Source organism: Glycine soja, chromosome 17 (assembly GCF_004193775.1).
Source record: "Glycine soja cultivar W05 chromosome 17, ASM419377v2, whole genome shotgun sequence".
Lineage (NCBI taxonomy): Eukaryota > Viridiplantae > Streptophyta > Magnoliopsida > Fabales > Fabaceae > Glycine > Glycine soja.
In genome coordinates this window covers 37908389-37922745 of record NC_041018.1, presented here as the reverse complement: position 1 = coordinate 37922745, position 14357 = coordinate 37908389, and the positions used below count along the sequence as shown (strand labels likewise).

General features: G+C 33.4%; 2 protein-coding genes across 2 annotated transcripts; one reads left to right on the top strand and one right to left on the bottom strand.

The window, feature by feature from the left end:
- Window positions 1-2903: 2903 nt before the first annotated feature.
- LOC114391975 (L-type lectin-domain containing receptor kinase IX.1-like) lies at window positions 2904-5117 on the bottom strand. Its single transcript, XM_028352998.1, has 2 exons — window positions 4198-5117; window positions 2904-4065 (listed from the first exon to the last, which is right to left on the bottom strand). Exons 1-2 carry the CDS (start codon window positions 4996-4998, stop codon window positions 3136-3138), a joined length of 1731 nt encoding a protein of 576 aa, XP_028208799.1. The 5' UTR covers window positions 4999-5117; the 3' UTR covers window positions 2904-3135.
- Window positions 5118-7803: 2686 nt separating this feature from the next.
- Window positions 7804-11204, top strand: LOC114391974 (L-type lectin-domain containing receptor kinase IX.1-like). Its single transcript, XM_028352996.1, has 2 exons — window positions 7804-9365; window positions 10356-11204. Exons 1-2 carry the CDS (start codon window positions 7942-7944, stop codon window positions 11008-11010), a joined length of 2079 nt encoding a protein of 692 aa, XP_028208797.1. The 5' UTR covers window positions 7804-7941; the 3' UTR covers window positions 11011-11204.
- The last annotated feature ends 3153 nt before the right edge of the window (window positions 11205-14357 follow it).

The following is a 14357-nucleotide window of genomic DNA, read 5'->3' as shown; positions in this document are numbered from 1 at the left end:
GTCAGTGATCGACACCAGGATTGAAGCTGAGGTCTGATGATTTCTTGATAGAACATGTAATTTCTCTGGCTTTCAAGCACTTGAGAGAAATTAAGGACTAACGAAGAAAATGACAGTATGGCTTTCTTAATCACATTGGCACATCATTTTTTATTACACTCTACATTGATGACTAGTCGACGAAGTCGGTAATATTTGTAACCATGGAAAGTGTTGCATCAATGAGAGATGTCATTATCGCCATAATTCAGTGTTACTGGCTTTTGTAGCATGAAGTCTTAATTAAGTGTTGTATCTTGAGATCATTTGTTTTGTGGTTACGATATGTCATTAGTTTGAGAGTCATTTTCGAAATAATTTTTAAAATTAAAAATGCACAATTAATTTTGCCCAAGTGGAAGAATCTTAAAATTTTTCCATATATTCTTGTGGGCTACAATTAATAGTAATATTTTGTTTTGCCAAAAGCAGGCTACTATTATGATCCATTTGATGATACTTAAATCCACTAATAATGTGATTAATTGTTTACGAGTTTTGTCCACCTAATTCTAATTAGTATGGGAAAACAGTGTGAGCCTAACCACCGGACCCATAATGGGAGGTGCTTAGGGTTAATAAATAGCAAAGCTAGGTCCCTTTTGCTGTCACATTATGAATTGCTCTATAGGATTTGTTCCATTGAAAACTCTACAATAAGAAGAGTCTGATCGGGCAAAGGAAGACTTGACTTTTGGATTTCTACAGGTCACACTATACATAGACAATTCTCATCTTCTTGATCATGTTTTCAACAAACAAGTGTTATGTCCATATTTTAAACTCATGAATTCGTTCTTGATAAATTTATTTATTTTACATCAATCTCATTACATTAAGCTGCTGCTGTAAGACTATTTATACTTTATCGGCTTGATCCACCGTGATTGACAATTACAAAATATCAGTACATGTCACGGTTTCTAGTTTTTTCATAAGAATATGGCTATACTTCTCTATAGTACATTTACATCTAGATTAATCTAGGACTTTCTTTTCCTTCTCTAGAATTTGCATACCCGAGTAATACCAGAAAAGGATCGAAAATATAAAGGCCATAATGACAAAAGATCATACAGCAGCCTAAGCAATCATAACATATCCCACAAATCTTAAAAAAAGGTACCAAATTTCAGAAAGCTAACTAAGTGGGATGATAAGTCTATTTGGAATAGCAGTGTGTAGTTGATCCAGAATCCTTTTCAAGATGTTCTTTGTGTTAATTGTTATGGCTCCATTTGGCCAATCACCTTTGGTGAATTATTTTCTACATCGGACTAGTATATACTTAGTGGAATAACTTGTCAATTGTCATTCTTGGCTCGTTCATCTTTAATCAAGGGAGCTTATTTTTCTAAATGGATAGTACGTAGTGGAAAAAGGTATCAAATTTCCAAAAGCTAGCTAAGTAGGATGATACGTCCAATGGAGTATATATAGCAGCGTGCAGTTGATCCATAATCCATGTCATGATGTTCCTTATCTTAAGGTTCCATTTTGCCAATCATCTTTAGTCAAGGAAGCTTATTTTCTACATCTGAACGAATGTATGTATGTACGTAGTGGGAATAACTTGTCGATCAATTGTCATTCTTGGCTCATTCACTTTTGATCAAGGGAGCTTATTTTTCCACATTAGAATAATATGCAGTGGAAAAAGGTACCAAATTTCAGAAAGCTAATTAACTAAGTGGGATGATATATAAGTCCAAGGGAGCTTATTTATTTATATCTGAATAGTACATTACATAGTGGAATCACTTGTCATTCTTAATAATAGACTATTTTTTGTAGGCAAATAAATTTATTAATTCAAAACAATGTTGATGGAGCATAAGAAATGCTCCAAACAGGCTTGCATACAGATGATACATCAGCTAAGAAGATACAATACATATTCGTATCTAACATAAAGGAACCATATTCTATGGATACTAACATAATCCCTATCTTCTTCGTTTTATCAGTAAATACTAGTTTGTTAGAAGCGTCAGTGGGGGATTCGATCCCGCAACCTCTTCCACCTCAACTTCTCCCTTCACCCTTAAGTATCTCCAATCCTAACTACTAAACCAACCTTATATCTCCACATAATTCCTATCTTAAGCACTTATTATTTGCCATTTACATTATTCACCCGAGCATAAGATAGCAACTTAATTAACCCTGCAGCCACATCATTTGTTATGCTATCAGTACGACGCACCTTGTTATTGATAGACCTTTAACCATGTGCCAAAACTGATATGCTCGTACTCCTCCCATCCACCAATGTTGTTCAGGCAAAGCAGAGGAGTACTATTGGTCCATTCCTAAAATAAGAAGGTGAATCCTTTGATTTTTACTTGTAACCAAGACCATGTTCTGAGTCTAATGCTGTCCAATAGTGCTTCTCTGTCCAAATTCACATTCCTGAAGACTACTACATCATGGCGGTGTCTCCACAAGCACCGCAAAATTGCTATTCGAGTCACTTTCTACGCTTGAGAAACCTTCCAAAACCCAAGGAAAAGTCACAAGACTCATGCTCTACTAATGCTTGCAGTACTAGCAAATCTCTCTGTATACTGACAAGAATCCCCCCCTCCAGCACCACGTATATTGAGTTCTTGTTGTGAAGATTTAGTTTCAATTATAAATGTGTGAATAATCCTATATCATACCATCGAAACCAAGTACTTATGTGATAAAACAAGCACCGCAGAGAAGTTTTCTAGTCTTCTCAATATGTGACATCAAACAAATATTCAGATTACTGAACATGTATATTTACTTTTGGATTCATAGTATATTATTTCATTTTTTTATTTACTAATGCACAATAATTTTATTATTTTATATTGACGCAGTCACTCTTTATATCATATAGGAATCAAAACTTACACTAAAAATATATTAATACCACACTATAATATTAGACTATTTACATGAAAACATATATGATACATAAATCACATACAGAACTCGTCCAAAATTGGCTAAATATATGTTCTGATATATTGCAAGGCCTTGAAATAGGCATGCTGTTGGTGATGGATGGTGATTCAAAGGAATCAGATTGGCCATTGGTAGGCTGAGGAGGACAACGAGGGCATGTCACATAGAAAGCAATGGCAATGGCGTTTCTTGCTTCAGGGCATTAATAACCTGTTCTGCCTTTGGCCTTTTCTTGTGATCTGGGTGGCTACACCATATTCCTACCGTGAGCAAACATGTCATTTCGTTCACATCGTAATCCCCTTTCAATCCCTTATCGGCAGCATTCAAAATATTCCCTTCCACATAATGTTTCCATACCCAATTTGTTAAAGGCACATGATTATGCTCCCTATCCTCATAAGTCCTCTTTCCACATGCTATTTCCAAAGCCAAAACCCCAAAACCGTACATGTCAGATTCCTTGCTAGCCCTTCCTTCCTTTACATATTCAGGAGCCAGGTACCCATATGTCCCCACCACCTTTGTCTTCTGAGTCCTCAATCTTGGATCCACCAATTTCGCCATCCCAAAGTCACTAACCTTGGTATTGAAATCAGTGTCCAACAAAACATTAGCCGACTTAATATCCCTATGAAGAACACATTGTTCCGCGTCTTCATGAAGATAACGAAGTGCTCTCACCACGCCTAATGCTATCTTGTATCTCACACCCCATGTCAAAGTTCTTCTGTTGCCAAAGAGATGATTGTCAAGGCTTCCATTAGTCATGTACTCAAAAACCATTAATAACTTCCCTTCCTCGTGGCACCACCCCATGAATTGAACAAGATTTTTATGTATGAGACGACTTATAATCTTCACCTCGTTCGTAAATATTTCTTCAGAATTTTCAACATCAGAAAAAATCCTTTTCACCGCAACCACGCGCCCTAAATCACTCAGAAACCCTTTGTAAACTTCTCCATAACCTCCTTCTCCGAGCCTTCTATCATCTGCGAACCCGTTGGTGGCTGCAACTAATTCGTTGTAACCAAACCTTCTTGGCATAGATGCTTTATCCAAATCAGAACTATCTTCTCTTCTTGTCTTCTTGATGAAGATCAACAAAGAAACACCAATGATCAAAAGCACCAAAAATATAGAACAAGTCACTGCAACAACTACTAGTTTGACATGGAACTTGTATTTAACTATCATGTCAGTGTTTTCTTTGTTTACCTCTAAACTGGTGGAGTTCAGAGTTGACGCAAATTCCCAGGAATGAATAACATTTTGCTCACTAGACGACCCGGTTGCACCTGAAAACCCAACATTGACCCATTCTGGTAAAGTTTCCCCTAGGTCAATATGGTACGAAAGAGAATTAGCATTAGGTGTAAAACCAGAGCTAGTTCCCTCAAAGAACCACGAGACAGAAAGGAGTTTGGCAGAAGCATTGTGAGTTATCAACGCATGCCCCATTTTCCCTATGTTGCTCTCAATATCAAACCTGCTATAATTGAGGGATGCCACAGAGTTATTGTTGATCCCTACGTGCTGCACTGGTGGATCATCATCGTTTACATAAGTGTCGAATTCGACAGCAACGATGTTGTTTTGGGTGTCACCGTATAGGCCGAGAGTGCTACCATCTGATTCTGATTTTTGCGGAATCTGGAAGAGAAGGGGTGCCACATAGAAGGCAAAGCCGTCACCATAGTTGGTTTGAGTGGGCACGCCAATAGTGAACGAAAAGCGAGTAGAAAAGTCTGTGACATTTCCATTAGAAGAGTTTTTAAGGTGCAAAGGTTGGCCATAGATGGCTCGTCCAACTCCATTTTCGATGAGTGGATTGAGCACTATGGTTCCGTTCTCAATCTTGGCTACGCCTGCCGTTCCAATGAGGTTTGCGCTTTCAGTGTCATTGAAGTTAGGTATGTTAAAGGAGAGTGGTTGAACAATTGGAAGGATAATAAAAAGGAAGCAGAAAAGAAGAGAAGTTTTGAAGTAGTACTGGAAATGTTCCGAGGTAGCCAACATGGTTCGTTACGGCTGAGTCTGCTAGGCCTGAGCCTGAGGATGTTAATTTGGAATTGTCTTATAGTATATTTGTAGGGAAGACATATGGAACACGGCAATTTATATCACACTACAGGGTAGATTATATAAAAAAAAGATGATTTATAGACCCCTAACCAAATGAGAGTTCATGAGTCATAAGAATTTTTTTAATTTTAAAACTGAGACCTTCCACGAAAAAGTTTACAGAGATATAAATTTAAAGCTAATTAGTTAGGCAATGACTTTTATAAAATGCTAGTCGGCCTAGGATGTTAAAATTTTTTTTATCATGATTAACATACATACATACAAGCCCATTTAATTAAGTGCGAATTGGACATGAACTCTTGATAGGAGTTAACGACGATGCAAGTGTAATTAAAGCATATCAGTGGTAATTGCTAAGCTTTAGGATCATCATTGTATATAGTTGTAGATGCATGGACTTGCGCTTAAGGAGATAATGATATCATTTAGATATTAAAAACTCACACTAGGGATAGATTATTATAGTGTAAGTGTGTATAAAAGGTCTCACACCAGATATAAATGAATGTTGATAAACATGAGTGATAATAATCCGTAAATCTAATTTCTTAATATTTTGGGTTAGATGTTGTTAACTAGGTTCACTTGTGTGCTTATTAACAAGTGGCCCATCAATAATGAAGATGCATGTCCTTAATGTTTTATCCCCCAACTCTTAACAAATAGTATGTAGAGGTTTCATGTTGAATGTGATGTCAAATTTACTTGTATATTTGACTCGTGACCCATTAATAAAGATATCTTTAGTTTTTACACCTAATTCCTAATAAAGTGGAAGTCATAATGCAACTTGATGATGGGCTCAAGCGAGTATTAAGTCATGGCATAATCGATGGAGGATCCATGTATAGGAATTCCTTGTGATGATGAAAATCTTTATGACACTTGTGTAGATAGGCCAAATAGTGTGTATATAATTGATGTGAGTTAATAATGATGGAAGTATAGATGACAATAGTTAAGCACTAAAGTTATCGTTGAATATTCTTGAATGATAAGACTTCCGCTTGATGAGGGAAGCATACCATACCAAAAAAAGTCTCACACTTAAAGGATAGATCAAACACATAAAAAAGTCATTTTAACCTAAGAACATAAAAATATATAATATCACACGAATAACACATCAAAAGCTAATTAAAACAAGCACAAGTTATTAATTTATTCCTTGGGTAATCATCAAAAAATCCTTTGACCTATAGTTTAGTTAAGTATTATCAGCTTAAATGAATTTTTCGACCTCCAATTATCACATTTGTGAAATTTTGGTCTCTAAATTTTAATTATGTGACTTTTGTATTCTAAAGTATTAGAATTGTGCAATTTTAGCTCTTCTTCAATCTTCTTTTAAAAATTTAATGATTTTTGTTAAGATGACATTGACGAATGATATAGAAGAGGATGTGGTATTGATAAATGAAATTGGCGTGAGGACATGAGCTAATGTGACAGATCTCAATGTATCACTAACACGGCAGAGTTATGGGGGACATGTAAAGATTGGGGGCGTGTGAAAATAAGAATGTAAATCATCAAAATGTTAAAGATATGATTAGAACTCCAAACATTAAACTCTAAGAACAATAATTAACCATTAGACTAACAATTTTTTTATATACTTCTTTTTTTTTTATTGATTGAAATTTATTGAAAATTATTAATACATGTCATTTAATGATTCTCTTTTAATGATTTGTAGGACTCATTAAAATTTAAAATTTATAACATAATAAAAACTTTCAACTAAAATCAAATTTTTAAACTTTTAGTTAATATTTATCAGTTGTGTTTACTAAGTATACACTAACAAAGACTAAAAGATAGTCAATGTAATTAGCTAGCTGTACTAAAATATCTATGTTCTAGATGGAAAAAAATCTTCTTACAAATAATTTCTATGTTGAATGCTTAGCAAACATTAAAATACAAATGATTTATCAAATAAACCTTGCCGTGGTGGAGTGGTGGTCCAATTAATTACCAATTTTTGTCAAAGGAGTTTGTTTTACTCGCTTGAATTGTAGTGGAATAATTGCACCCCTTCTTGGCTTTTTCTACTGACCCTATGCATAGAATACTTGGCTCAATTAGTTGACTTATCCCATTGTGAAGCTTCTTCTTAATTACGTTGGCCAGACATCATTTAATGATTTAATAACGTTTGAAGCTAATAAAAGTTGAAAAAAGAGAAAGAAAAAATGTCCTGCACACACGACATATTCACGTTACTGTCATGAAATTTAGGTATCTGCCACTGTTATTACGTCAATTAGTAATGGTGGCCCTGCATTTAGCACTACCACAAGACCAATTCAAAATAATTACAGATGTCAGTTAGTGAAAGTGAGTCCACAATGTAACATAGTATTTCTTCTGATCTCAAAGATATCAAATACAAGAAGAAGAAAAAATATATTATATTAATTAAGAAAATTAATTAATTACAATTTGAATTGAAAAATATTTTTTAATTTATTTTTTTATTAGAATTTGATATAAAAAATAAAAAAGAATTATTGAATATAGAAGATTAATTAAATAAAAAAATATTTTAGAAATAATAACATTAAATAAGATAAAATTAATAAAAAATTTCTTATATTTAAAATAAAATATTCTTTTATATTTGAAAACAAAAATACACACCACCAAGACCAATTCAAAATAAAATAGTGCCATTGACTACCAAGACCAATTCAAAATAAAATAGTGCCATTGACTCAGTACAGTTAGTAAAACTTCACTTAGTTTTTTTTATTTAAACAGCAAGTTCCATCGAGCAATAACTCAGAACAACTAAACTTAATTAATCACTCCTCGAAACAAATCTACTTTTGCTATTCCACTTCTCTCATCACCCCTTTCATCTTTGATATGAATTTCTTAGCTCTATCAAACAAAGGAAGAAAAAAACAGCCACAACTGAGATTACTGGAGATGGTGATCACAGTTTTTCTCCTCGTGTTAGCCATTCCTTCACCTCTTAAAACAGCAGAATCACTAAATTTCAACATAACAAACTTCGCAAACTCCGAGAGTGCAAAAAACATGTTATACGTGGGTGACGGCGCTGTGAACAAGAACGGGTCCATAGAGCTCAACATAGTGGACTATGATTTCCGCGTTGGGAGAGCCTTGTACGGACAACCTCTGCGCCTTTGGGACTCATCTTCTGGTGTTGTAACCGACTTCTCCACGCGCTTCACTTTCACTATTGACAGAGGAAACAACAAAAGTGCTTCTTATGCTGACGGTTTCGCGTTCTACATAGCCCCTCATGGCTACCAGATTCCCCCAAACGCAGCTGGTGGCACTTTTGCACTCTTCAACGTCACCTCCAATCCCTTCATTCCCCGTAACCATGTGCTCGCGGTTGAGTTTGACACATTTAATGGCACAATTGACCCTCCCTTTCAGCACGTTGGCATAGACGATAACTCTCTCAAATCCGTCGCTACCGCCAAGTTTGACATCGACAAAAACCTCGGAAAGAAATGTAACGCTTTGGTAAACTATAATGCTTCCAACAGGACCCTCTTTGTGTCTTGGTCTTTTAACGGAGCCGCAACACCCAATTCGAAGAATTCATCAGTTTCTTACCAGATTGATGACCTCATGGACATTCTACCCGAGTGGGTGGATGTTGGGTTCTCCGCTTCAACTGGCGATCTCACTGAACGAAACATTATTCATTCGTGGGAGTTCAGTTCAACGTTGAATTCTTCCACTGTTTCGAATAACAATTCCTCGGACAATAATGGAGCGAAGGACCGGAACGGGTTGAGCTCGGTTGCGGTGGTTGCTGTGGCGGCGTGTGCGATTGTTTTGGTGGCAGCAGCCGCGAACTTTGCAGCTTGGGTGATAATCATGAAGAAGAGAAGGGGTAAGGGTGATTATTATGATAATGATGAAAGTGGACACACATCGGCTAAGTTTGATTTGGATAGGGAAACTATACCTAGGAGATTTGATTACAAAGAACTAGTTGTAGCTACCAATGGGTTCGCCGATGATACAAGGCTTGGACGAGGAGGTTCGGGACAAGTTTACAAAGGGGTTCTGAGTCATTTAGGAAGGGTGGTTGCAGTGAAAAGGATTTTCACTAACTCTGAAAATTCAGAAAGAGTTTTCATCAATGAGGTTAGGATCATAAGCCGTCTTATACACAGAAACCTTGTGCAGTTCGTAGGGTGGTGCCACGAGCAAGGAGAGTTTCTGTTGGTTTTTGAGTTCATGCCTAATGGAAGCCTCGACAGTCATCTCTTTGGGGACAAAAAAACTTTGCCCTGGGATGTCAGGTATGGTTACATAATATATATAATCAATTCAATTATATGTTGTTTTATGTATTTTTATAATGAACAAAACTTAGTTGTTTCATACTTGTCTTAGTAGTCTATGTTAATTAATCTTTAATAATACAGACAAGGACCGATATAGTTAGGGAATTGGGGGAGGGGTCTTTTTAAAAGTTGAAAAATAATTTTAAAGGAGTTATTTTTAATCTTTATCCTTTATTTTCTAATCTAATTGGTCAAAATGAGTAACTCCCACTTTTAACAATTTGATTAAATGACAATGAAGAGTGTAGATAGAGAGTAATTATTCCTATATACACAATTTAGTTGTAGAAGTAATAGTAATTAAGTGTGTTTATTTCTTTTTTACTTTTTAAGAACATATTTAATTTCTATTTTTAGTATTTATTGTAAAAATAATAACAACATTTATTTCTTTTGTTAAATAAATATACTATTTCATTTTTATAGTCTTTATTGTGGAGATAATTAATTATGTTATTTTTTCACTTTTTAAACAAATATATTCAAGAATTATTTATTTCTCTTTTTAATAATATTTTCAATTTATAATCACCTATTGTTATTTCAAAGTTTGTATGTAACCTTGAAAAATACTATAAAGAGAAACTAAATATTGAATACAATTTATTCCATGGACACAAAACAAAATACGCGCGCGCACACATTATTAGTTAACATTTATATTAAAATTGACCCGTCCTATAGTGGGGTATGATTCCATCACTGAATCTGAATAAAAACTTGTATTGCGTTGGTTATATCACTTATGGTACTTCAATTATGAAGAGAGAACAACACTAATAAATACCTATGAATATATGCATCTATATTTTGTGTTTTTATTTTTTATTCTTGTTTAAAGGAAGTATAATCTTGCATTATAATATATATAACCTTGCAATCAGTACCCTGTGTGTGTTATGCAATTAAAACCTTTTCCACTATTGTTCTCAATTTTTCACACAGGTACAAGGTAGCATTAGGTGTGGCTTTGGCAATTCGTTATCTTCATGAGGATGCAGAGCAAAGTGTTCTACATAGGGATATTAAGTCGGCTAATGTGTTATTGGACACAGATTTTAGCACAAAGCTTGGTGATTTTGGGATGGCAAAGTTGTTGGATCCAAGGTTGAGGACTCAGAGGACAGGGGTAGTGGGGACTTATGGGTACCTTGCCCCAGAATATATCAACGGAGGTAGGGCTAGCAAGGAATCAGACATTTATAGTTTCGGGGTTGTGGCTCTTGAAATTGCATGTGGAAGGAGGACTTACAAAGACGGGGAGTTTCTTGTGCCTCTCGTGAACTGGATGTGGAAATTGTACGTGGAAGGGAAAGTTCTGGATGCTGTTGATGAGAGATTAAACAAGGAGTTTGATGTTGATGAAATGACAAGCTTGATTGTTGTAGGGTTGTGGTGTACTAACCCTAACAACAAGGAAAGGCCCACCGCTACACAAGTAATAAAAGTTCTTCAGCTTGAAGCGCCATTGCCCACGCTTCCACTTGATATGCATGATGGTCCTCCTCTTTCTTTAAACACGTATACGCATGCACAACCCCCTTATGATTCCTTGCAATCAGTACCCTTCACTAACAGCCTTCAAAGTGTTGGACGCTAAGTTGCTAAGTCAAGCTTCAAATTTATCTATTTCGGGCACTATGAAGTTGTGCAATCTATGTAGAATTTCATTTTTTTTTTATGATTTTAATTTGATGACCTTTGTGACAAAATGTTTGGTGACTTAACAGATATGTAAAATGGTTGGAAGAGAGTTTCCTTTTGAATAAATAATAATGCTTATTTCACATCTTACAATTTTCACATATATTGTTATAAGTTACGATTAATCATAATTTTTGTTTTGTCAAAAAAAAAAAACAGACTAATATTATGATGCATTTGATGATGCTTAAACCGATTAATAATGTGATTGATTGTTTATAAACTTTGGACACCTAATTCTAATAAGTGTGGAAAAATAGTATTGATTAAACCCATAACAAGAGGTGTCTAAGGTTAATAAATAGTAAGACTAAGTCTTATTTGTCGTCATATTATTCATTGCTCATTAGAGTTTGCCTCATTAAAAACTTGATATTTAAATTACATGATCAGATAAAGAAATACTTGATTCTTGGTTTTAAGGACTTGTGTAATACAAGATCATGCCTTTAATAAGTAAGTAATTTAATTGGTATTCTAAATTCATATAAAATATGTGTTTGGCATTTTTTTTTTTTACATTTGGTATATATCAGAACTAACTTTATATAATTTAGGACATGATGGTTAGATAATGTTATGTCTTGTTATTTAATAATTTTTCAAGTCTATGTTTTGGATAATTTTCGTTTTTTATTTTATACGAAATATTTTGAATAATTATTTTAGCAATGGATGAGTTGAATTTATGTTACTTGGGTTCAATATATTTAAACCTGTTTCGTTAGCGCTGCCTGGTTTCTACAATCGTTAGTGTTGTTACGGTGTTTCATATAGTTTAATTTAAAAGTGCTTTTTTTTATTGACATTACACGACTCCTTTTTTTGTGTCATTTGCCGAATTGGTGTTCTGGCAGTATTTTCCATTTGTATTTGACTTATTGACTTGGTGACAGGCACACCTTGTGTTCCTATCCAATTTGTTTTTTCTTTTTAATTACAATCAATGAGTTTATTAAGAAAAATCAAATCAATTGATTTCAATGTGCCACTGTTACAATTTCAATGTGTGTACGAAAGTTATCTTTTTAATTTCAATTGTTATGGCTGAATTACGGTGCATAACTCTTAAGCTACTATTTGATGTCTCATTCAATTTAATAATAGATTTTGATTTCAGTATAATATGTTTTCATTGGCAACCAATTTCAATGCTTATATTGAATGGTCAACCTGCTGATATTAGCTTGTTACTATAGTTGTTGTTAACTGAAATTTTAATTCCGGTGGTGATTTCAATTGCTATTGATTGCTTGTATTGCTCGAATTGATAAAAAGAAGGAAAGTTTAAACACTAATCCAATTTATATTATTACAATCTTGTTGTGTTAAATATATATTTTGCATAGAAATATGTCGATATATTGTTACTACGATTATATATAATTGAATGATTGTCACACTCAATCTCTATTATATTAGTTTCAATTGCTTGTTGTAATTGCTAATTTTTTATGCAATTGTTTTATTCATATTCAATTGTTACATTAAAAAAATGCTAAAAGTTGTATAAAACAAGTAATGCGTGGTGGATAATTTTTAAAAAAATATTTGGTAAGGGTATTGTTAACTTATTACATGTGGATTGTCACGATTACTATGCTGAATATTATATTAAATGGGTTTCTCTACTTAGGTTTAATTGGTGTTGTGATTTCAATTGTAATTTTTAATAAATTGTTATATTAATTTAACATGTTTAATATATTTCTAATCGATTGAAATCCAACTGCTACTTTTAAATTGTCCTAGGAAATTGAAAATTTTAATTTTTAATTGTGGTAAGAGATTGGGGTTTTTTATTTATGTGCACCATAATAGAAGATAGCCTAACTACTGAATCAATATGGTTTATATATATATATATATATATATATATATATATATATATATATATATATATATATATTAATGTTGTTGTGCATTTCAAGTTATTGATGTGCATATCCATTTGATTGCTATTGTGGTGTCGGTATGTAAATTGTTATTGTGAGACACTAAAATTCAGTTGTTATATGCTAACATTGTATATACAAAATTACACACTTTTGCGTGAATTGTTAGTTGTTTGGTATGAGAATTTTTAATCTCTATTGTTATTTTAATTTAATAATATAGTATAAATGTGTATAAAAAATCTTACGTTGGATAGAAATAAATGTTAATATATAAGTGACAAGAATCCGTAAACTTAATCTCTTAAGATTTTGGGTTAGATATTGTTAATTAGGTTTACTTGTATGATTATTAATCAGTGGTCCATCAATAATGAAGATGCATGTCCTTCGTATTTTACTCTCGAATTCCTAACAAATTAGTATGTAGAAGTTTTGGGTTGAATGTGATGTTAAGTTCATTTGTATGTTTGACTTGTGGTTCATTAATAAAGATGTCCTTAGTTTTTATGCACAATTTCTAATAAAGTGAAAGTTATAATGTAACTTGATGACTGGCTTAGGCGAGTATTAAGTCATGGCATAATCGGTGGTGCATGCATGTATAGGAATTCCTTGTGATGATGAAAATCTTTCTAACACTTGTGGAGGTAGGTCAAGTGGTGTGTATATAGTTGATGTGAGTTAATGATGATGCAAGTGTAAAAGACAATAGCTAATCACTAAATTCATCATTGAATACTCATGAATGATAAGGCTTCCCCTCGAGGGAAGCATATCATACGAAAAAAAAGTCTCACACTTAAAGGGTAGCTTGTTAATTAAAGTGCAAGTATGAGTAAGAAATCTCATGTATTGGATATAAAGATAGACATATTGATCCTATGTAATTGACTTATGACCCATTAATGAAGGTTTTCTCGATATTTTATTCCTTTGTATCACAAATTTATTAAATTAGTTTATGAACCAAATCAAATCATAAGCAACTAGTTTTTCATTTACTTTGTAATATGTTTGGTTTTATTATTAGAGGGTGTGCACAAACTCATGATTTTCCTATTCTTGTCTCTTCTTTTTAATCTTGACATACCTTGTGCTAAGCTTGATTACAGGTTATTAATATATTTCTCCACTAATACAAAACAAAGAATCTAATTTCTCAAAAGCATGTTATAAAACCAATAACACATCAATAAAATGATGATATCCAAAAGCTTTTTAAACCAAACACACAAAAAAAAAAGACATTTTAACCTAAGAACATAAAAATATATAATATCGTGAATAACACATCAAAAGCTAATTAAGACAAGCACAAGTTATTAATTTATTCCTTTGGCTTATT

What these genes read in the sequence shown, in the direction of transcription:
- LOC114391975 (XM_028352998.1), bottom strand. Translation starts at nt 4,998, where the DNA reads ATGTTGGCTACCTCGGAACATTTCCAGTACTACTTCAAAACTTCTCTT. An exon ending in TGAACTCCACCAGTTTAGAG is followed by an intron (nt 4,066 to 4,197) that starts GTAAACAAAGAA and finishes TTCATCAAGAAG; the next exon opens with ACAAGAAGAGAAGATAGTTC.
- LOC114391974 (XM_028352996.1), top strand. Translation starts at nt 7,942, where the DNA reads ATGAATTTCTTAGCTCTATCAAACAAAGGAAGAAAAAAACAGCCACAA. An exon ending in ACTTTGCCCTGGGATGTCAG is followed by an intron (nt 9,366 to 10,355) that starts GTATGGTTACAT and finishes TTTTTCACACAG; the next exon opens with GTACAAGGTAGCATTAGGTG.